The 24,776-nt window shown below is 43.5% G+C and overlaps 1 protein-coding gene across 1 annotated transcript in view; it reads right to left on the reverse strand.

Annotated features, from left to right (window-relative positions):
- Positions 1 to 24,776, reverse strand: part of LOC147901134 (uncharacterized) — a 467,121-nt gene that overhangs the window by 126,716 nt on the left and 315,629 nt on the right. Inside the window, exons 27-32 of the mRNA XM_087376081.1 lie at positions 9,615 to 10,661; positions 8,783 to 8,944; positions 8,374 to 8,610; positions 7,513 to 7,680; positions 6,138 to 6,446; positions 5,621 to 5,971 (exon numbers count right to left, since the gene is read on the reverse strand). Of these exons, the coding sequence (XP_087232207.1) occupies positions 5,621 to 5,971; positions 6,138 to 6,446; positions 7,513 to 7,680; positions 8,374 to 8,610; positions 8,783 to 8,944; positions 9,615 to 10,661 (2,274 nt within the window). The remainder of the gene's footprint in view (positions 1 to 5,620; positions 5,972 to 6,137; positions 6,447 to 7,512; positions 7,681 to 8,373; positions 8,611 to 8,782; positions 8,945 to 9,614; positions 10,662 to 24,776) is intronic.

The following is a 24,776-nucleotide window of genomic DNA, read 5'->3' on the forward strand; positions in this document are numbered from 1 at the left end:
CATCGGACAAAGCTTGATAACAAGAGCGTCAAATGCATTTTCATGGGGTATAGCACTGAAAGTAGGGGATTTAGGCTTTATAATCCCACTACGAGGAAGGTAATAATCAGTAGAGATGTTCTCTTTGCTGAGAATGAGTGCATGCAGCCCGCTAGTGCAGACTTGCCACCATATGATGACACCTCTTTGGACATCATCCAGTTTGAGGATGATGATACGGAGTCTCCTGATGCTTCCCCTTCTACTTCTCATAATTCAGATGGCTTGCCACATGTTGAGGATGGCTCTCCCTCAAATGTTTCAGATTTGCAGCCAATTAATGAGAATAGACAGCCTCATGTTTGGAGGCATTATCAACGTCGTGAGCCCACTAAAGATGTTGATGCAGCTCCGAGTGGTACAGCAGAGAAATCTATTCCACGTTGGGCAAGGTTGACCATTCAAGATGCTTAGGATCAGCCTACTTTGGGGAAAACCAGGGCCATCACTCATAAAAATCAGAAAAAGGTCAATTTTGCTTTGATGACCTCGGTGATGAAAGCTGAAAATTAGCCTCAGAGATTCAAGGATGCTCAGCATAATCCGGCATGGCAGAAAGCTATGGAAGCTGAGATTAAATCCATTGAGAAGAATGCCACATGGGACTTGGTTGATGCGCCCAATGGGAAAAATGTGGTTGGCACGAAATGGATTTATAAGGTGAAATACCATTCAGATGGCACAGTTGAGAAATACAAAGCCCGTTTGGTTACCAAGGGGTATGCACAAGAGGAGGGAATAGATTATGAGGAGACTTTTGCTCCAGTGGCGAAGATGACCACCATTAGTTCTGCCAGAGTTGCATTGCCATAGCCAACAATCCTGTCTTTCATGCTCGCATGAAACACATTGAAAATCATTATCATTATGTACGGGATTGTATTTCTGATGGCTTCACTGATCTCATCTATTGTCCATCTGAGGACAATGTGGCGGATATCTTCACAAAATCCCTGTCAACAGATCTTTTCTTATGACATCAACATGGCTTGGGGATCAAAGACATTCTCACAATGTCAAGGGGGGTTGTGAAGTGATTCACAATGATATTGTTTTCATGTACTCCCATAGGTTGCATATCTATTTGGATGAATTTGTGCAACTATGGTACTTTAGGTACTGCAAGGTACACCTTAGATGTTTCTAGGGTACTTTCAGCCATATCTTTGAGGGGGGATTTGTAAGAGGTTACAAAGATATGGTGTTGTAGGCATAAAGTCAACCCTATGGTTGACCAGTAGTACTTGGGTTCTATATATACGAAGTACTTGTATTGTTTCATTTGAACATTTCTATTGGAGCTTTCTTGTGTGTGCACTCTTGCTCACTTGTGTTCACAACCTGTCTCCACTTTGTTCCTACAATGTTGTGCCAAGCCACCCGGGAGAGCTGCGTCAAGTTCGAGTGGTTTTTTGCTTATTTCTCCTCATCCACTGAAGCATGTGAGCTGAAAATTCATCGGGAGCTTCGTCATAGTGTCACCTAACTTCAACTAGAAGGGCTGGTCAAAATTCTGTGTCTACAGCCCGAATTTTAAAAAAGTGATCCACGTAGAGAACGCATTGGTACAGGTAGTAGAAGAACAATTCCACGCCAAGCTTGGAGCTGGAGGTGTGCCCTAATGAGAAGGTCATCAGCCCAGAGGGCACGAAGAATGGTCGCCCAAGTGAAGAGAACAAGTTCTCACAATAATTTTTAAGAAAGAGGGAAAATGGAGAGAAGGAGATGGAGGTGAGGAAGACGATGATGATGTGGCAAACTAGGATACTAAGGAGTGTTCTAGAACCTACAACTCTGATACCATATGTTGGAAAGTTGTGGGAGAGAAGAGATGCATCATGACAAGAGTTGAGAACACAAGAGAATACCAAAATGTGTGTTCTATTGATTGTGAGAGAGAAGCCTCTCATTTAGAGTCGAAGAGAGGGTGTCCTAAATCATAGGCACCTCTCCTACATCAAAGGCAATCAGCCCTACATCATAGGGACTTCCTAAATCTTTGGCACCTCCTCAAGAGGGCACCTTGTATTGCATCACCACCTGTGTCATGGTCCTAGACACTAAGTGTGCTATACCACACACACACACAAACATGTGACTGCTAGATGCATACATGCACCTTAGAGCAAGCCCTTGATCGTAAATGTCCCAACAACCTCCACTTCGCTCTGTATCAACTATCCCAAGGCATATACTATGGTGAAAAAAATAGGTGCAATGGGACAACCTTGCCTAATGAATGTCTTTTTAAAAAATGTCTCAAAGACTTTTCCATTAAAAAAAACCTTGAGCATTACTGTTGAAAAGAAGAGGCTAATGAAATGTATATAGCTAGGTCCGAATCCCAAACCCTTGAGAGAAGTGAGAGGAAGTCCCAAATCAGCCTATCATAGGCTTTGTTCGAGTCCAGAATAGATTGCTTAAGGCAAGAGTACCGAAAGTGAATCCTGAAGATGCAAGACATGGAATGGAAAGGAAAGTAGAAAAGCAAAACTAGGCAAACATAATGGAAATGAAATAATGCTAGAAAGAAATGTACAACCAAGCAAAGTACTTACATGATCAAGAAAGGCTTGAGGCTTGATAGATTTGACATGAGAAAGTACAATGCCTTTATAGGATAGGCACACATACTCTTAAGTGTCAAATGTATATGGGATAAGTCCCATAGTGACACGTGGCACTCTAGGATATAAAGTAGTATAGTACTACTCTAGAACACACTAAAAGTCACTCAAATTGACTCCATTTCCTAACACCCCCCCATGGAGGAAAGGTAAGGGACTACAAGAATGGAACCAAAGTCATGATAATGACGGTCATGAAAACTGTGCGACATAGCTCCCAGACAATCTCGAGGCAAGTGAGCATGGCTCAGAGGCTAGTGCATAACATAGAAATCTCATCTAGCATGACTCAGAGCTCATCATGCATGAATGCATGATCAACTCAGAGGTCTAGGAGACCAATGCACCAACAAATAGACCTATTAAAGCCAAAACCACATGGCTCCCATAGTACGTCCCCTCCTGGCTCCAAAGACTAATGAGGAACATGGAGCCACACACCAAAAATAGAAAAGAAATACATCATTTTAGAAGGACTATCCAAGGCAGAGTACCTTTATTGACTACACACACATGTTTTATTGCATTCATTTTTGGGAAACACCCCAAGGGCAGAGTACCCAAGTACATCATGCTTAGAAAGCAAAATCATAATCTCCATCATCCTCTAGATGTTGGAGACAGACAGTAAGAGCATGATCGTGTTCGGATGGTCATCTTCGTCTGCATTATCACTAGTGGCGGAAGCCACCCAATTGGCATGATCCTTCGATTGTTGTTGAGCAAGCCTCTAGTAGCACCTGTCCTCCGGATGACCGAGCTTGTTGTAATATGTGCACTTGAACGGCTTGAATGTCTTTTCTCGTGCTAGTGGAGTCGATGGCCTAGGTCTCCATTTGTTGGTTGAGGCAAGAGCCTGTGTAGTATCCGCTGAGTAGGATGGAGATTCTTTGTTGCGGTGATCCTTTTCAAGAAGAAGAGATACCATATATTCGAAGGTAGTTGATGCAATGCGAAGTACTTCAAGAGCATTCTCAAAGCGAGAAATCCCTTCCATACTTGTCATGAGGACAGTCATTTTGTCCTCGTCATGCGGGCAACACTTCAAGTTGGAGAGTTGTTAAACTAAAGACTGAATTTTGGCTACATGCACTCAAGGTTATAAAATTGCATTTTCAGAAAAACCTTGGAGTTGGTGATCTTGTTACCAAATATATTTTCGAGGTGTGCCCAAATCTCCTTAGCCTTAGACTTGAAGTCGATATGATAAATCAATGAATCATCTAGGCAAAGCCCGATGATTGCAATGGCCCTTGAATTGTGTTGCTTCCAAAGCTTGCGTATTTGAGGCTCCGTTGATGCCTCAAGTGCTTCATTATCTTCGATGGCATCCCAAACATTCTCCTTCATGAGAAGAAGTTGAACTTTTGTTTGCCATGCTTTTTTTTTTTTTGGCAACAAAAGTACTTCATTAAGTATGAATAAAAACCGCAGAGCAAGCTCAAGTGCAGAAGCACATCATGTCAAGCATGAGAAAAAACAACTCAGAATGAGCAAACAAAAATCCCAAGTGGCGGCTGAAAATGCCACCTCATCCCTGAAGGAGAGTTAGAGGAGAAAGGACAATCCTTCTAGACTCTCAGAAAAGCAACCCTCCTAGTAGTAGCAGTCCTGGAGATTCCCTATATGTTCGCCCAAATGGCCATCAAAGTATGTATAGTATCTGCCCAGATACTAGCCATAGTCTGAGAAGGGTGAACCTGGAAGTCCTCCAAAGCCTCTGTATATCTGGCTCTCCATGTTGGGAATCCATCCCCCTTTTGTTTGCTAGGTTGGGAATCCGTTCCCCTTGAATTTGTCCACAAGGAGAGAGTTGGTGGAAATCGAACCCATGAAGCTGACAACTAGGAGAGATAGCGGGGTAGTGAGAGTGTTGGACGGAATGAAGCTGTAGAAGAGGAAGAGCAGATGGCGGGCACAATGGAGCTGTAGAAGAGGAGATAACACACACAATGGAGCAGAGGAGGAGCAGCTGTAGCTGGCGGGTAGAACAGTAGCGGACAGAGAATAATGGCAGGCAGATCAGATAGCGGGCAGAACAGAGGAACGGGCAGAACGGCTGTGTGTAGATACGTGGGAGAATAGCGGGCTGAATGGCGAGGAGAATGGCGAGCTGAGTGGCGAACTGAAGAGCTGAGTGTCAAGATGCTGAAGAGCTGAGTGGCGAGCTGAATCCCACGAACTGAATGGCGAGCTGATTCCCACGAACTGAAGCATGGGCTGAAGTGACGATCTCTTGGCTAAAGTGATGAGCTGAAGTGACTACCAAAGCTCTCCAATGGTGAGGCTCAAGGTGGAAGAGAGGTTGAGTCAAGATGGGATTGGAGAAGGCATTCGTCCAAGGGGAATGAGGGAGAGAGGATTCATGTCCTCAATCTCTTACCTCAACCTCTTGGAAGATAGCCTAGCTCTGATACCAAATGAAGATGCAAGACATGGAATGGAAAGGAAAGTAGAAAAGCAAAACTAGGCAAACATAATGGAAATGAAATAATGCTAGAAAGAAATGTACAACCAAGCAAAGTACTTACATGATCAAGAAAGGCTTGAGGCTTGATAGATTTGACATGAGAAAGTACAATGCCTTTATAGGATAGGCACACACACTCTAAGTGTCAAATGTATATGGGATAAGCCCCATAGTGACACGTGGCACTCTAGGATATAAAGTAGTATAGTACTACTCTAGAACACACTAAAAGTCACTCAAATTGACTCCATTTCCTAACAAATCCTTCTATACAAAACAACATGAAAGTAGTCACACAGCAATGAAGAAAGTGAATAATAGATATTATCATATGGGAATGACAAAGACAATGCATACAATGCGGTATGGAATAAACTCACATAGAGATTGTCAAATGCTTTATGGACATTTTTCCCTTTGATCCACGTGAGGAACTGATAGTGCTGTGGATGAAATTAAGGGAAGGTAAATTAATATCATATACCTCTTGTTTTGTGATATCAGCTTTTTTCTTGTCCTCTGAGATGGTAATCATCATTTGATTGGCCTCTTTGACGGTCGATTCTAAAACAGGCTGCAGACGAACCAACTCCTTTTGCATTATTTCAACATCTTTTGCTGTTGTTTGTAATTTATCCAGGCCAGTTTCTAGCCTCCCTCGAAGCTGTCCCAATTCTTCTCTTTTTTCATCTAGGATCTTAATATAGGTTGTTAGAAGCTCAAGGTAGCTTGTAGGAGTAACATAAACATGACGCCTTTCTTCCTCATAGAATTCTCTAGCGGCATGTTCAACGGACTGATGAATATAAACGCACACCTCCACCACCGCTCTTATCTGCCAGGTGATCAGGGAGAAAAAGTTCAGAGCATGAGCAGAGCGCTCTGTTGATGCATTCATCTCATCCATCTATTTATACTGAGGGTAGGAAGGATCATTGTGGGGGATCAAAGATTCACCAAGATGGAACCTACAGTGTATAGCAACAAGCAATTGGACAAACCTGTTCATTTTGCAAAATTTGTGTTGCAGAAAGGAAGTTGACTGCAACTGAACGAAGAGCCTCCTCGGGCCATTCACGAAACCAATCAATTGTACAGCAGTTTACAAGTGAGGGAAACATCCGTAACCTTGTACGGATAGCATCTCCAATTGGGCTCATACAGATGACTACATGAAGATTTTGACGAACACGCCTAAGAAATGTAGTCTGAAGAGCAATTTTTGTTGCAGGGATACCTTTTTGCTGGAGCAAAGGACGCATAGCATTTGCTACGAGGTCTAGATCTTCATTTTTCCATATATTGGGTACCTGCATGAGTTTTATGTCATCACATATATATCCTTTTTATGCCATGTATGTTATAAATTAGAAGGGATCCTTACCCAAATTGTATGGAATATACTATCTGCATTGTCAAAACTTCACTTTTTTTGGCAAAATGATCATTTTGGATCATGAATAGAGAGAAAAATGCATTTTCATCAGCTCTTCTATTAGTCGTATAGCACTGCATTATAAAAATTCTTTCTGCAGAGCAATTTGTCTTTGAACTGAATATACGAGGGGGGGGGGGGGCGGGGGGAATTTTACATTTCTTTGGAAAATAGTATTACAAATCCAGGAAATAGCAACCACGCAAATTTGAACCAAACAACTCAAGATGACACCCTCTTTTTAGTCTCTTGAAAATAGAATTGAACAAGGAGGCATGGGGTCGAAAGCATTGCCCTTATCCCATATGAACCACTAAAGGCAAGCAGACTCAAAGGTGGAAAAAGGAAGGCTGCAGTCAAAATCTGGACACAAAGGCATGCATTGCAACACAAAAGGTAAAGCATCAGTAGAAATTAAGGGCAGTGCTAAGAACTAGATTGTGCTTCTAGCACTTCCGGAAATCTGGGTACTAAGCAAGCTATGGCGTCACCCTATTGTATGCGTCTGCAGAAATAGTTATGTTTTGCATATCAGGTCAACATGCATGGTCCCAATGAAATTCCATACGTATGATTATGCAATGAGAACTAGGAATAGGTCGCCAGCAAGCATCCACTGCTGAATATCACCTTCCCTCCCTAATTTGTAGCATAGTTTGAAATAAACTGAGTATATCTATTTTTCCCTTGTAAATATCCACAGAATTTTTTCATATTGATCTTTGGAGGCTTGTAATCAGGGCAATTTCAAACAGTAAACTCACAAGCCAAAATAATAAATAGCTCATGGGCACATTTATGTAAAATTCAGATACAAATAATAGAATGGTTAAGAGAGAGTTAAATTATATTATTGTCTGTATTCTTCCCTATATAACCTAGAAAGAAACTTTTCAAAATGACAGAATGATTTTAGTAACTGAGGCAATAAGAAAGCTTGCCTCTCCTGAATTCAAGATGTTGTTGATGTCTTCAAGGAATGACTCCATGACAATTTGTGTGTCTGAGAAAAGAAAAGTTGTTTCCTTGTCATCCACACCTGCTTTTAGAAGCATTCTCTTCAGGTCGTCCCTCCATTCATTGTTCCCATAACCTTTTGTAATCTCAATCTGTTAAGGAACAGAGCCAATTTTGCCACATCATCCATAAAAACTCTGTTAGCACAAGGTTTCACTTTCATGCCTTCAGTGTGGTATATTTGGCTATGTGTATACAAGCTATCATTTGTATCCAAACTTATTTATAGAGAAGAAATACATTTTCACACTGCATTATCACAATGTTGAAATAAGGCTTCACCATGCTAATAGAGCATCTAGACCATTCTATCAACATCAACTTCTCCTTTAAAATATTTGAAGAGACAAAGATCAGGATCCATCTTATACTCTGGTCAATGGCATGACGACACCCAGCTCATAAATTTTGGAATGAGTTGCATGTGCTTTATACTGTATTTCATATTCTGGAAAAGGATGAATATCAAAGTTAAAAGATTTTAACTTTTGTGTGGGGAAGCATGTAGAGCAATCCATGGGAGAGGAACTAGCCTAGCACATCTGAGAAAAAAATTTGAGAAAGAAGGCAGCTTGGACTAGTCAAGTGAAATGATTATGAATCTCACATCTTTCTAGACTGTACTTGTACAAAGCTGATAACTAAAGCTGATGGACATGTTGTTTCAGAAGAGGAGACACCAGGATCAGCCTAGCTGTTTCAGGACATGAGAAATGAAACATAATCCTTGAATGGATCTTAATTGAAGCAGTGTACAAAACAATGATTTCAATAGTTTCCCCGACCTGAAATATCTCAAAATCTTCCATAAAAGTGGCTAGCTTGGTCAAACTTTGTCTTCCACTGCCGCCTACTCCAAGCAAGAGTGCATTTCCTAGGGGAAGCCGAATCACCCTGCAAATGCGTGCAGCATGTTCTATAGCATCCAAAAACATCACCAGTTTCATGGGTGTACTGCTGACATTATTATAATCCTCTAAGTACTGTTCCACAACTTGAGAAAGCTTTGTGAAGTCCGTCACCTACAGCATCCAATTATTGGATCAAAATGTTGACCAGATGAATTTGGTGATATGCAAACAAAGAGGCCCCTGGAATTTCAAACTTGCCCTTGCAGGGTCTTTACAGAAAAAAAGTACTATCCTTTGCAGGGTTTGATTCAGCTACTCAAACCTGATAATTTGTGATTCTTACCTCATCATATATTTTTGGTTCTGCACCTGGTACCATAAAGTCACAATACAGCAGCCGATCATGAGTGACAACATCATTCCATGGGAGTTTGAATTGTATTTCTAGCTGATCTGCCAAGCAGTTAGAGAACCAACTTCTATCTTCATCATTGACAAGACGGTCCTGTAATGCAAATAAATTGCAGTACCGCATGAGGGTATTTACATCTATTCTCATATGATGCAGAAGTGCACGTGCACACACACATTCACGCAATATGGAAAGAAGAAACAAACAATCAAGAAGGGTTTGAGAATGCATATGAGAATACTAATTCAGAATATATATGGAGCACAAACAATAAGATTTGATTTCACTTGTAAACCAAGATATTCAGAGTGGTCTTTGCCCAACATCATGGAGATAGCCGCCGAACTGTTCAGATTGAAATTGAAAGTACATTTCTGGTCAAAAAGCTTATATACATGGAAGTTTTAAAAAAAATTCGATTCTTAGTATCTTTCAAAGAGTCGTTCAATTTTCTAAGCACAAGAAGCACCATTAGAAGATAAATCATAGCACGGGTAATCCAAAAATTTAGCGACTTTCACTTTACTGGTTAATTTCATCTAAAAAGATTTCTAGCATTCCTCTATCTTACAAATCATATTTGTAAAATTGAAAATTGTTTCTTCAAAACTTCAACTCTGAAAATTTGAATCATTCAAGATAAATACTGTAAGCAAAGACCTTTCAAAGGCATGTCTCTATTCACAGGAAACATCAATGACACAAAGTAGCGATACAAAGTGAAGCATTAGTCAGAATAATACAATAAGAGAAGGAAATAAACCTGAAAGACACGCATTGCTTCATGAAGCCAAAGAGAGACTATTGACTGCAGTGTCTTTGTATGATTAGGATCGGCACGAAGTACACCTTGTATAACCTTACTCATGTCACGCAAATTGAAAGTATAATGTGATTTTGATGGTGTTGGCAAAAGCTCCTTTCTAATGGAATTATACACTTCTATGGTTCCCATCACAATGTAGGTTCCAGCCTCATGTACCACTTCAGAGAACTTTGATTGGAGGGTAGCATCCAAAATTGTGTTGAAGATCAAAAACAGACTTTCGTCAGACATTTCATTAAAGGATACAAAATTAAAATGACGAAGAAACCGATTTGTCACTGGATTTCTGCCTCCTCCAGGTGGGCCCATACAGCCAATGAACTGGATATCAACAAGTGTACGGAATGCACATGGCGGCTTTCTATCGTACCATCCCTTGTGGTCCATCCATTGACGAAGGATTTCAATTGGTGGCTGTGCAAAATACTTTTCTCTCTGTGGCATATTCATATCATCAACAAATATCACATATTTCTTTGTTGGTGGAGGCCCAAAAACTCCCTTTCTTCTTTTCTCCGTCTTGGAGTCTATCAAGTCTTGTGTCTGATTTGCACTCGTCCTTGCAGAAAAGTTAATGAAGATCGGTACGTAAGAGGCATCCATGTCATTCAGAAGTTTGTCTTGTACAACAAGAGTCTTTCCTGTACCGGTGTCGCCAACACATAAAACATGTTTACCGATTTCTATCAGTGACTGGAGTATATACTTTGATCTTACTGAGTCTGCTGTAGGTACTATGAGCTCTGAAAAGGGTTTCCCTGGATTGCACACATACTTAGGTATAGTCTGCATCCAGTCTATCCAATCAAGGGTGTTTTGATCAAAATAGTAACCAAACACATCCAATTCATCTGGTGGAGGCCTTTCCAAATGCAAATCAACAAAAGTGTCCCGCAGATATGAATCAAACTTTGCGTGACCATCATTATTGCAAGTTGCTCCTGCTGACCAGATCAATGAAAACATAAATAGGGGCTCAATCACCTGCATAGTGCAAGCCCAAACATGATTTTAATAAATAAATAAGTTTAAAACACAGAGCTAGCAACATTACTTGCATCAATGAAGAAAATATTCAGGACTTTATTGCACGTTCGTAATTTGAGGCTGAAACTACCACCTCAACCCTGCGGAGGACTCCGAGAAGAATAGGGAGCCACTCTACTCCTTGAGGAAAACAGTCCACTTGGTAGAGGCTGCCCCGAAAGAGCCTGTCGTGCTCCCTCAAATGGCCGCCAAGGTGTGTACTATATCTATCCAAATACTGGTCAAAGTGTGTTATGGAACCATCCAAGGCCTCTTTGCATCTCGATCTCTGAATATGCCATGCTGATATGCACACTAGAATCTCCCATGATTTAGGCTCACATCATGAAGAGAGAAGAAGGAATAAAGCTACTCAATTCCTCGCCTGTCAGCAGTTCCATAAGCAATGACGAATAAACTCCACAGCAAAAAGGAAACAAATACAAGTAGAGTCTGCTGAGAACATGGACCTCCACTCGTTCACTGCAATCCCTCCATGAATAGAAAGCTAAAAGAAAAGAGTGAATTTTTTATTCCTAAGGGATTTCTATAGTCTCTTCCAAAAGGATTTTTGCAAGTCAATACAAGTTTGTAAATTCTCCCAATGAGGAGCTCTGGTGGGCTTCCAGCCTCAAGGTTGAGCTGAAACTTCCTGGCATTACTGACCATGTAGGGAAAGAAGGAGAAGCTCTTCTCTCAGTGCCCTGCATCATTCCATTCCCATCTGGGGTCCCAATACAAATACTTTGTGGGGTTAGCTCAAAACAGCTTATAGAGATTGTGCCAAGTCAGGCAAGTTGCTTTCTGGCCATACTTTTTGGTCGCCTGCCTTGGGCACTAGGGGAGGCACTTCTATTTCAGTTTCGCAGTCAGTTCTCCCCTTAGTTGTTGGGCACGGAGTCATTATCCCCTCTAGAGCTCAGTGGATTATTCTTTTGATTGGAGGGCGTAAGGTTGGCTTCCTCAACCTATATGCCTCCAACATTAGAGGGGAACGTGTCCTTATGTGGAAGACTTTGCTCTCCTGGGCCCCCATTGTGGATTCATGGGTGATTGGAGGTGACTTTAACATGGTCGAGTTACCGTCAGACAAAAAAGGGGGTAGAGAAGGCGGACTTCACTCTTTGGAGAGAGCAGCTTGGGATGCCTTCCTTTTCCATTTCTGTGGCAGAGATACTTGGTGTGATGATGCCTTTCTTATTCAGCCACAGTCCCTCCTGTTCTCTTGGTCGAACAGGAGGCAACAGATGCCTATTCATGCACGCATTGACAGATTTTATGTAGATGACTGGGCACTAGACAGAGGTGGATCGGTATGCATTGCTGCGGGGGTTTCCACTTCAGACCACTTCCCTGTTGTTCTGGCTATCTCAGAGCCTCACTTGAGAGGCCGATCTGCCAGCATCAGGATTCCAGATGCCTTTTACACAGAGGAGGACCTTACGGAGGCAGCCCTACGGATATGGTTTGCTCATGTCCAAGGTGGGCAGCCACATCCATCACATTTAGCCGCTGCCCTCTCTGGTATTAGCGACTTTTACTGCTCAGTTGCTTCTACCAGGAGACGAGATATTCTCAGACGTGAGGTTGGTGTTCGCCAGCAGTTAGCAGCTTTGCAGAAGGAAGAGCAGAAATGGCCTTCAGATGCTTGGATTCAGGAGCGCCTTGCTGCAGCGAGGGCTCATCTGCAGTTATTGCTTGATCAGAGAGTAGATATGCCTTTCATGCACGGGAGTCCTTCTGGATTCAGATGGGTGGTAGAGTCAATAAACACTTTTTCTCTACTCTTGGCCCTAGACATAGTAGAGAGAGTGTATCTTAGCTTATTGATTCACATGGGGTTTTACAGACAGAGCCAGATCACGTCTTACGCATAGCTTCAGATTTCTATGCCACCCTCCTTACTGCTGATCCTGAGACACACGATAGAGAGGATGCTAGACAGGCTATTTGGCAGAGTATCCCAGTGTTGGTGAATCCGGATATGCATGTTCTACTTGATGCACCTTTCACCAACACAGAGTTCAGGACTGCACTTTCAGCCCTTCACAAGGGCAAGTGCCCAGGTTTAGATGGCCTCACCCCGTCTTTTTTCATTGCATTTTGGGATATGATTGGAGACTATATTACTTCAGCCATGCAGGCCATTTGGGACTCTGGCGAGATGCCTGAGTCGCTTACAGAGGGCCTCATCCACCTTATCCCAAAAGGAGGTAGCAGAAATTTATTGTCCCAGTGGAGGCCTATCACACTTCTGGGGACTTGTTACAAGATTCTGGCCAAGGCTTTCAGCCTCCGATTGCAGCCACTTCTCCCTGATCTTATTCATGACACTCAGACGGGATTTGTGCATGGCAGAAGTATTATTGATAACATTTTTTCTTTCTGGGAAGCTTTAGAGTGGGCCATGAAGTGTGGCCAGAATCTTGCCATTCTACTATTGGATTTTGAAAAAGCTTATGACAGAGTAGATTGGAGTTTTTTGGAGGGCACCCTTCTACGCTTTGGATTCACTGATGTCTGGATCAGAGGTGTTTCCTCTTTGTACAGATCAGCCCATAGCCAGGTACTTATTGGTGGGGTAAGGGGTGAGAGATTTCAGATTTTGAGATCAGTCCGTCAGGGATGCCCCCTTGCTCCTTTCCTTTTTTTATTCGTGGCCGAAGCTATGAGTATCTATGTTAGATCTCAAGCTGACATCTTTGGGCTGAGACTTCCCATCAGAAGAGAAGAGGAGCTGCTTGACAGTGAGTTGGCTGATGACACAACGATTTATTTGGATGCCTCTCCACAGACGCTCACTTCTTTCAGGACAGCATTGGATTTATTTTGCTTGGCGGCAGGGGCGCAGATAAATTGGCATAAATCCAATGGCTTTTGGATCAGTGATGAGGACACTCCAGTTTGGGGGGTTGACATAGGGTTCACTTGGGTTCAGAGGGGTGTGCCTATCAGGTATTTGGGCTGCCAGGTCGGCTTGGGTATTTCTACCACGCAGCAGTTTGCTCCCGTGTTGGAGAGCATCAGAAGGAAGCTTCTCTTTTGGAGCTCAGCCAAGCTGGATCTTGCCTCTAGAGTTGTGGTGGTCAACCAGGTCCTCTTGGCCACTGCCTGGTTTATTTGTTCATGTTGGTGCCGTTCTAGGGACTGCATCATTCAGCTCAGAAGACCGATCAAGAACTTTCTCTGGAGTGGGCTTGATGGCACAGCAGATGCCTTAGCCAGAGTGGCTTGGGAGACCCTCATCCTCCCTACACAGGATGAGGGTCTCAATATTATTGATCCAGATTTACAGTGCAGAGCTTTACTTTGCAAGATAGTGGTGCGAGGACTTATGCCAGGACAGGAACCGTGGAAGGACTTTCTTATCAGTAGCATACAGAGGTGCACACCTTCCTCAGGAGGAGACTGGATGAGCAGTGTTAGATGGATCTTCACCACAGCACACCTCAGGTCACCTTCATCCCCTCTCATGGTTGCCATTCTGAAAGCTTGGGCTAGTTTCAGAAGCTCTCTTCGGAGGATTCCTCCTTCCTCCCGGGAAGAGATTGATAGGCAGCCCATCATGTGGAACGACAGTATTTTAGATGATCTTGGCAAGCCACTGGGTGCCTCACTCTACATGCAGTGGGCCAGGTGGGAGAGGGGACCTGCTTCTTCTTTGGGATCTTGGAAAGCTTTCCGTAGGCTTCCAGAGGAAACCAAATCAAGGTTGACAGGACATCTCAGAGGGAGTGCAGGGAGGATCTTGCAGATTGAGGCAGCCCTTCCAGAGGCTTGGATAGACACAGATGATATGCCTCTCACTTCCTCCACTTGGGCAGGTACTTTCTCGAGAGGCGGGGTTCCACTTCAGGTCTTAGCCTTCCGAGATGCACAGGAGGATGCTTTGGTTTTCAGTGTCTAGGATGGTGGCAGATTGCTCAGATCTACAGAGGACATCTTGCTTGAGTCTGCTTTTCAGCCTATCAGGGTTGTAGGCCTTTTGATGCAGGGATCAGATTCAGAGTGGTTCTTAGACCCTGACCCCCAGTTACTCTCCACCGGGTCTTGGAGGCTCTGGCTCTATGGAGGAGTTCCCATCAGGTATTTGCAGTGGGACCCCGGAGAGTGGGAGTGGATTGACGCGGGGCATCGAGAGAAGACCATCCCCTTCTTTCGGTTCACGGTCAGTAATGCCAGGAGATTTCAGCTCAGTAGTGGAGGCTGGAGACCCTCCAGAGTTCCTCATTGGGAGACTTTTGGTATTACTGCGGATCAGCAGAGGTACTTCTGGAGGAGGCTCTGGAAATCCCACAGGAATAGAAAGATCACTATCTTCTTTTGGCTTTCTATCCATGGAGGGATTGCAGTGAACCTTTGGAGGTCCAGATTCGGAGCCGACCCTACTTGCCCTCGTTGCCTTTCTGCTTCGGAGTCTATTCAGCATTGCTTATGGGATTTTAGACAGGCGAGATTGATTTGGATGGGGATAGCCAGGATCTTCAGTCACTTTGCCCATTCCCCACTTTTTATGACTTGGGGCTCGGTGGCTTGGCTTTCTCTTACAGGACCTCAGGTTTTCTATGAGGGACTTGACTCCTCTCGGGCCATTTCGGTTCGACGTCATCGGGTTGAGTTCTGTTCGTTGGATGTGGTTCCACACCGTCCTTTTACAGCTGTACATGCCTCTGTGGATACTTCTTGGGAGATTATAGCGAGCATAGCAGCTTGGCATATCTGGAGAGCCAGATGCACAGAGGCTATGGAGGGTACTCAGGTTCATCCCTCGCACACATTGGCTAGTATCTCGACAGACATCGTACACTCTGATGGCCGTATGGACGGGTATGCAGGGGGACTCCCGTGCAGCCTCAGCTAGGAGGGCTTCTTTCTTCAGGGAATGGAAGGATTCTCCTTTCTTCTCTGAATCTACTACAGGGTTGAGATGGCACTTTCAGCCTCAGCCTTGGTTTCTTTCCACCTCACTCTGAGGGGTTTTTTTTTTAATTATCCTCATGATTTCATGATGTATTCCGCTTTGAGCTTGCTCTCGCGGGTTTTTGTTCTTACTTAATAGAAGTCTTTTTCATGGAAAAAAAAAAAAAAAAAACAGCTGAATTCTCCATGAACCCAATGGAATGTGATGTTGGTAAGGGTCTAGATACCATCCTAAAGCCAAAAAACACAGCTCCACATGACCTACAACCCTAACAAGCCGAAATGGAATATGCATAAGTATATCATCCATAAACCTAGACAACATGCCCCAAGAAAGAACCTCAAAGACCAAGGCATCCCAAAGGCCCCAAACTTGCTGGTTGAGAGTGAGACCTATCACTTTGCAAGAATCTAGTCCAAGAGCATAGCTACATCAATGTGCTGAATTCTCCTTGCACTTTCTCTAGGGTGACTTACTAATTGGAGTCTCCAATCATCTTGAAGGTTTTTGAAATCCTTCCAAGAACCTACAAAGGAAGCAGGACCCCTCTTCCATCTAGACCACTTATATAATGAGAAGTACCAAGAGATCAACCATGATCATCAAATATACTATCATTCCACATGATAGGCTGCCTATCAATCTCATCCCAAGAGGAAGGGGGAACTCTCGAAAGAGTACTCCCAAAGCTGGCTCAACCTTTCAAGGTAGCAATCATAAAAAGGGCAGAGGGAGCCCTGATATCGGCTGAGGTAAACATCCACTTGGTACTATCCATTCAATGTTTCCTCTGGAAGGAGAACAAGGTTTTATGCATCGAATGAAACAATCCTTCCAAGGTTCTCATCCTGGCAAGAGCCTTCCAGCCACTAGCCTACATAATAAGGCTCTACTTTGCAATTCTAGATAAAGCAAAGGCTACTAAGAAGCTTGGAGAACTCTAGCTCCTGCCACTCCCTTTCGCTAATGGTGAAGATGAATCGCCTCCACACACTGCACTCTGCTACAGGCATACTAGTAAAAAGAGCTCCCCCCTGCAAAGTCAAGGTTTTCCAAGTCTCCTCCAACAACCCAAGGGTTGACGTCCGGGAGGCTCTCCATGAGCTGCCTCCAGAAAGCTAGGCATTGCTAGCGACAAGCTGGGGCATACACGTTCAGGAGGCCTATTTTGGAATGCCCGTATTGACGAAGACCCTTCCATGCTGCTCTTTTTTGAGGGTGAGCTTGCCCTAGCCTATGGGGCAACCATTTGTGAAACCAAGATGTATACCCCTCCACTCCTGCCAAACAGTGGGGTACCACAAAACTCGGGGCCTCTCCTTGGAAGAAGGTGGTGGTGGCGAGACTGATATCTATTGTTGACAACATATGCTTTTAAATCAAAAGGAAGTCCAACTACGTACCTTTGTAACTCCTGATGGAGAATCAGTGCCTACGGCTATTGAAGTGCATGGTCGTGGAGCCCGTGAACATTCACCACGGTCCACAACTCATGGAGAGGGGGTGGGTGGAGAACAAGACCTACCTATGAGTGGGGGCCTGCACAACTACTTCATACTTCTAGGATTTCGAGGGAGGCATGACGGAGAGTAATCTGTATCCGTGCACCGCCGTGCTAGCGACATCACTAGCTCTACTCCAATATTTAGAGCCCACTACATCATGAAAGAAATCTCTACCTCGATCTGGCTAGCGTACTGCTTCAATTCACTAATACATAGCCTGCTTGAGTTGACACTCTGGCCCCAAGCAGATCACTCCCACTAAGAGGCCCCATCCTTGCCAGCAGTCCGATGCGAAACCTAGTTGAAACTTAACTATGTCGCCATGTGTGATACACATATCCCTTCCTTGGCAACCCAGCCACTCTATCATGTAGAACATCTAGTCTTTCATCATCAAGTCGAACAGACTAGGTGTCCACCACTACTTCTCTCGTGAGGGAGTGAAGTTGAACCCCTCTAGAAGGGGCGAGTCTAGAAACCCACGACTTCAATGGGTCCCCCCTTTTCTCGGGACTGCAAAATCAGAATTGTCACCTCCAATGCCACCAATGGATACTCGTCTAGAATCTCGAGGTATCTCCATGGCCCAATCCGCTAGAGCTCCCTCAGAGGGGCTGCCCTGGGCGAGGCTTCGGGCCAGGTAGCCGAGAGAAAGGGTCATCAGCTAATGACTGCTCCTTCACAGTTGTCTTATGTATCCCACGAAAAATGGTGTAATAAAGGAAACGACTTGTGCTTTGTGATGAAAGGCAAGGCTTCAAGAACAAAGGAAACACGGTTGGAATGGGTTTGAAAGACCGTCATCTAGATGACTGAAGGCACTCAAGCCCTTAATTTTCTAAAATATGCAGGCCAAGGGCACTCTCAAGGGTCTCAGGACATGATAAGTAGCATTATCTCCATTTGCTGCACCATGGCTTGCTGACCACGGAGTAGTAGTCAGTTGGCGAGACTATACCATTACAATGCAGGCTGTAGATGGAAAGTCTCAAGTGCTTCAGATGATGCCCAAGGGTGAACCATCAAAGGCTAAAAACTAGTCTACCAATGACCCAACACAATCCATTGTGCTAGTCAATCCATTCTTCTTGAAACACAGGTACTAGCTGCAACCAGAATTGGAATGTTAACAATCGCCCCAACCATTGCGGGGTTCGAGGCAAGAGAAGTGCCCTCCTGATTTGAAGGTCTTGGAAGAGTTGCAACTCTAATCGCACCCCAAGGGAAGGTGGCAAATGCTGGATGCACTGTTGGTGCTAAACATGCTGTTGATGTTGGATGAGTGGGACATGTCGCTAGTGTTGGATGTGTAAGAGGTGTCGAAGGAGCACTATGAGGAGAGGCCACACCACAACACCTCGTGTCTTTTTTGCCTCTTTGGACAATCTCTAGCAAAAATGCCCACAAAGGTCCTATGATGGTCCTAACTACCTACAATCTCGATTCTCTACCACTGAAAAAGTGTGTCATCTGGACACTGAAGCATAATATGGTCATCTGTGATGTTAGGGTCAGAAATTATGACATTAACTCTAGGAACCCCATCAAAGTTGATCCCTTCTACTGTGGAAGAAAACAAACCAGGGGAAAGGAGAGGGGGGGGTCTCTGTGACCAAGCCAAAAATAGCTCCAATGGTGATAAGAAGTCGGTGATAAACCTGTGGAAGCCCGGGAAACCTGATAAGAAGAGAAGTGAACTGTTTATCCTCCTCTACAAGATTGAAACCCAATGGAAGGGTTAAAGGAAAGTTCTGTTGGAGCCAAGCGACAAGGGGTTAGCCTCAAGCATTGTGCTCACTGCCTCAGAAGAATTGAGAGCCACCTAAAAGTAGCCACGTCACAATTATCGAATGTCAAAAAAGGGGGGGAACAAGGTCTTCAAGTAAGGCTGCATGTATCCAGTCCCTGGCCTATGATCTGGAAGGGTGGGACCCATGAAGTGTGCAAAAAGAGTGGTGGATCTTACAAGCTCTACATCCTTTTTGAGCTACTGCAACGTGTTTTGAAATATACAGGTTCTTGTGGCTGATGAAAGCGGTCAATATTGGCTAAATGGGTATCCATTCATCGATTAAGGGCCAAAAGCTAACTCAAACATAGATAAAGATCTATTCATCAAAGACAAGTCTAACAAGGAGGCTGAGAGGAGAGGGGTAGAAGAAGAGGCTGATAGGGGCTAGGATGAGAGGGAGGAGGCTGGGAGGGGCTGAAAGAGGGTTGAGGGTTGTCATGGGGACGTAAATTTCATGTGTAGCTAACCCCGTGGCTACTTCTGTGGTCACTTTGGCCGAGAGGACTGACCTAGAGGAAGCACCCATTTCCTAGAAGTCCCTAGTCCAATTTTTAGTTCACCTACTAGGCCCAAATGCTAGGGGTTGAGGGGTCTAAAGGTTAGGCCCAAGCGAAACCAATGTTCCACTGGTTTACACGGTTAGGATTTTAATGTGAGGGGCAACCCAATGTTTCATTGGTTTTGGTGGGTTAGAGCATTAATGAGGGGGCCACGTGATAGCCCCTCATACATGCCCACCTACCCCTTCCTCTCCTTCCAAGCTAAGGCACATTGTGTGTCATGAAATAGTTGAGGCCAAAAGTTTTGACAGAGAGTCATGCCCCACCAAATGCAGGACACAGAGGCATTGATGCCACCATCAAAGCTGTGGAGCATTATTTCTTTTTGCCAACATTGAGGAAGGATGTAGAGGCATATGTCAAGACATGCTCTCTCAATTTTTTTTGGACTGAGTTTTTGATTGCCTTTGGCCTCATTGTGGCTTTCTTGTTGACAGTTGGACGTTTGATTTGAATCATCCCTCCACTAAGTTAAAATAATTTCTTGCAAGGTTTTCTTTACATTCTAGGTCTTATTATCTATATTTACTTCTATTTTTTTATTAGTTTGCCATGTGGTAGTTGAAGGGAGAGCGAACCTAAATTGGAGTATTTGTGTGTGTATGTCTCCTAAGTTTGAGTGTTTATGTGTGTATGTGTGCACGTGTCCTATCTCTAAGAATTGTCTGATGCACTGAGATCTTGTGGCAGATGGAAATCTCCAGGATGGGATGGTCTCACTATTGAATTTTTTCTTGCATTCTGGGATCTTCTTAAATTAACCTTGCTACAAATGGTAAATACAGCATGGCAAAATCAACAGATGCTTGTGTCATGGAAAAAGGGTCTTCTCAAGCTGATTCCAAAAAAGCAGCTATGTGATTCACTTGGTGATTGGAGGCCAATCACGCTCATGCCAGTCATTTACAAGATCATTGCCAAAATGGTGGTTGATCGGATTAAAGGTTATTTGCACGATGGGTTGCATCCCTCCCAATATGGCTTTGTTCCACGTCGCCATATCACATATAACATTGCCAATGCTTATATTGGGATTGAATATGCCAAATACATGCAGCAGGATGTTCTACTCTTACAGGTAGATATTGCAAAATCCTTTGACACAGTTCAATGGAATTTCATCTCGCAAACTATGCGATCTTTGGGGTTTGGACAAAAAATGCAGCAGGTTATTTACTGGCTTTACAGAGATAGCAATGCAGCTTGCATTCTTTCTGGGGATATCTCCTATGCTGCAATATATTGATCATCTTGTGGCTACAGGATCACTTCATGGCTTGGAATTGGATGATGCTAATCGCAGCATGGTTGCTCAAGCTTATGATGATGATTCTTTCTTTACCCCGAAGAATACGCCCCATGATCTTGGTGCCTTGATGCAAGCCCTCTCTGTTTATCGTTTGGTAGCTGGTCTTTATGTTAATTTTCAGACGTCTAGCTGCTCCCTTTGCATTCCAAAGACTGGCATAGTCTATTATGGCCCGGGGACATCATTCCACCCACTCAGTTTGTTCGTCATCTTGGTTACCCTTTGGGGTGGGAACTCACTCGCCGACAACAAATTGATTGAGTTTTGGCTAAGCTTCGGAAAAAGCTTGAGTATTGGAAACTGGCAACCTGGCCTTTGCACGTTCGTCTTCGAATAGTGCAGTCCATCCTTGTGGCATATATTCAATTTTACTTGCCATTAATCATGTTCACTAAGGCAAATCTTACATCTTTCATGTTTGTCTTTATGGAAATCTTTTGGCGATCCAAACATGGCAGAAAAAGTCTCAGGCTGCATTCGATGCATCACATTTGTTCTCCCAAGATGCATGGTGGATTAAACATCACGGATATTCATGTGCATATTCTTGCCCACAGAGGGAAAATGTTGCTGCAATTTCTACAAGGTGATCAGCCTTGGGCTCTTATGATTAGGACTCTGGTCACTCATATCAGTATTTCCGCGTTTGGTCATTGGCAACTCGATCACTGGAATTTCTTTTTTGGTTGCACTGATGGCACTTTGCCTGGCTGCCCTTTTGTCTCCCGCTTGCTTCTTGACTGGAAGCATGTTCTTTCTCATCTGGAATGGAATGGATGGCAATCTTTGCTTGGGAATTCTTTGAGAGCTGAAAGCATTCACTGGTCGAAAGTCTTTCAGCCTCCCTTGGCTTTATAGGAACCTCGATGTTCCTACTTTGTCTCGTTAGAGTTCTTTTGGGAGTATTTCCATCTAGACAGCTATTAGCTCATCGACACATTGCTCCCGTACTTTGCCACAGATGTTCTGTTTCTTCGGAGACTGTGCCTCACTTGTTTTGGCATTGTGCATGCTCTCGTGAGTTTTTTTATCTGCTTCGACAGCGCCTGCAAGCGAGATTCCCATCTGTTCCGTTTGGGAAGTTCTTCTGGCTGTTTGGGTTTCATCCATCCAGAGTGGAGTTTCATATTTTCTTCGTTTGGGTTCGCTACTGGGCACTATGGACTTTATGGACATATAGGAATTGTAAGGTCTTTGGTGATCCTACTTTCTCTCTGTTTGTCTTTTTTAGGCGTTCTCTGTAGCAATCTTTCTTTGATTGCTTGCAGACCCGCTGCATAGATTATGAAGTCTTTTTGGCATATACTGAAATTTTCAGTTGATGTAATTGTAGCACCTTATTTTGAGGTTGCTACTCATATAATATAATCAATCAAAGATTTCACCCAAAAAAAAAAAGTTTGTGTGTGTGTGTGTGTACACTCCTAAGTCTAAGTGTTTGTTTGTGTATGTGTGACGTGTGTGTGTCTGTGTGTGTAAGGGGTGACAGACGGAAGCTAGCTGGATTGTTGTAGCCTTTACCTATTCCGATCGACCCTGGCAGAGCATTGCCATGAATTTAATATTCGACCTTCCTCGTACATCATCGGGACGTGATGGGATATGGACCATTATTTGCAGGTTCAGCAAGCAGACCCACTTTATTCCCGTACGGAAGATTAAAACATACCAAATGGCGAGTCTTTTTATGTCTCATGTGTTTAAACATCATGGGATGCCTCAATCGATTGTCAAATATCGACACTTGTGGATGACAAGTCTTTTCTATAGAGGTATCTTTGAGAATATGGGTACCACGCTGAATTTCTCATCCTCTTTCGATCCTGAATCTGATGGACAGAGAAAAGAAGCCAACTCCACTGCCCTTGATCTTCTCAAGTGTTTTGTTTCGGATCAGCAATCGAAATGGGAACAATTTCTGCCACTTGTTAAATTTGCATACAACAACACTATACCTTCGAGATTGTGGCACGAGAACGGAACGTACCTCCCATTTTGCATACGAAAGAGAAGATTTTAAAGCAGACAGATTTGTGGAAAGTTTGGATGTTGCCTACCAAAAGGTCATAACAGCCCTCCAGAAAAACTAGGAGAAGAAAAAACGGGTAGTAGATAAACAAGGAGGGTTTGGAGTCCTTCTTGGTCCCCAAAGTCTTAAAAAAGCACTCAGAAGAAAAGGGTGTGCCTAGGGAAAGGCCAGAGGGTCAGTGTGATGCATGTGAAAGCCCTGAGGCTGCTTTGAGCACAATTTGCTAGTGATTTGGATGTTTGATGCCTTCAATAGGGTCAAGTCATAAGTGGATGCCTAAGATTGCCTGGCCAGTTGGATTCTAGAGGTGCACTGTGGAATAGATGCCCAGAAAATAGTCAGAGGATAAGCATTAAATAAATACCGAAAGGAGCGCCAAGTCATTTGGGATCAGTGGGTGTATTGTGTATCGTTTTCACTGAGCAGGGGCATTCTAGCCTCCCCATTGTTGTTGTTGAAGTTTATTTATAAGTATTGTTAATTGGTTGAAGTGAGAGAAGCTTACATTGTGGCTATTTATGAGGTTTATGACTGAATATACAAGGAATACTGCCCTTTAGATTCCTGAAGGCCAGTTACATCTAGTGACGGAAATTTAATAGGCTGTTGATGAAGAGAATTTGTTGTTGATCACGTTCGGACTGGTAGAAGCTTGTGTCTAGTGATCGACTCGGATGGCTTCGACTGTTTTGTGCATGACGTCTGCGTAGTGTGGGTCTGAAGCGCAACCTAAATTGGAACACGTCAATGGAGCCTAGCGTGGGTGCAGGAGTTCGTGAAGACTGCTATTCATCGTTTCATTGAACAGCTCATTTGTTCAGTAAACGAATCAGCCTTAGTCTATTGGGAGCCTTGTATGCAATAATCAAAAGCAAGGCTGAGCACTCATTTTTAACGGACGATTTTTTCTTGAATCACACGTAAAGGCAGATGGTCGCGAGGCAAGTCATAAATACAAATTGGACGTGACTTGCAGGGGGCAAGTTGATCTCTTGATGCAGCATAAATGACTAGGGAGCTTTCTGGGCTTTTAAATTTAGTTGTGGTATATGCTAATTCATTTTGGCCTTAGGATTTGAGTTTTCTGGGGTAGCAGGAAATTCCCTAGTATAGGAAAATTGTCAATGGTTGGCAGCTTGATATATATGTTCGGTTAGCTGTCCTTGGGAGTATTTGCACGTTGGATTTTCTATTGTAGATACAATTTTGTGTGGTGTTTATTTTTATTATTATATATTTATTAAAAAAAAAACAACTTAGACAGGATTAAAAATTCTAGACCCAAGACCTAATAAATAAAGGTAAAGCTATAGCAATGGAAGTTGAAGAAGAAGCTTCTAGGGTGGATCCTGTAGAATCGAGAGTCCAGCTGACCCCGCGGATGTCCCACCCAGCGGCCCATACACTGTTTGGAAGAATTGCCTTATTAGAAGATGCCTTGCAACAGATTTTGGCTCAGCAATTACAAGCAAATGTAGGGCAATCCGAGCTTGGAAAAATGGTTCACAGTTTGTCTACTAAACCATCCCGTGAGAAAAAATGTAAAGCTCCAATGGAGCCTGAAACCAGTTTTCATACGGTCAAGCCTAGGAGGGCTAAGGTGCCTAATATTGCCAATTATAGGCCAGAAAGTATTCTGGTCGGATGTCTGACCATAGTTCTGACGTCATAGAAACTTGGTTGCACAAATGGGAAGAGGCTTTCACCACTTGTGAGATCAGGAATGATATGAAGAAAGTCCGTGAGGCCAGCCACATGTTTAATGACACAGCTGATAGGTGGTGGATAAAACAACAGAGGAATAGAGTGGCATCCACTACTTGGGAGGGGTCCAAAAAAGAATGTTGTTTAACTCAGCGTCAACGCACAATGTAATTAACTCCAAGCTCGTAAGAGGCTGAAATTAAAGACTAGTCCATCTAATTATGCATATACGGCCAGGATGGCAGATGCAAGT

Source organism: Dipteris shenzhenensis, chromosome 6 (assembly GCF_047967505.1).
Source record: "Dipteris shenzhenensis isolate YYH24624 ecotype China chromosome 6, Dip_SZ_1.0, whole genome shotgun sequence".
Classification (NCBI taxonomy): domain Eukaryota; kingdom Viridiplantae; phylum Streptophyta; class Polypodiopsida; order Gleicheniales; family Dipteridaceae; genus Dipteris; species Dipteris shenzhenensis.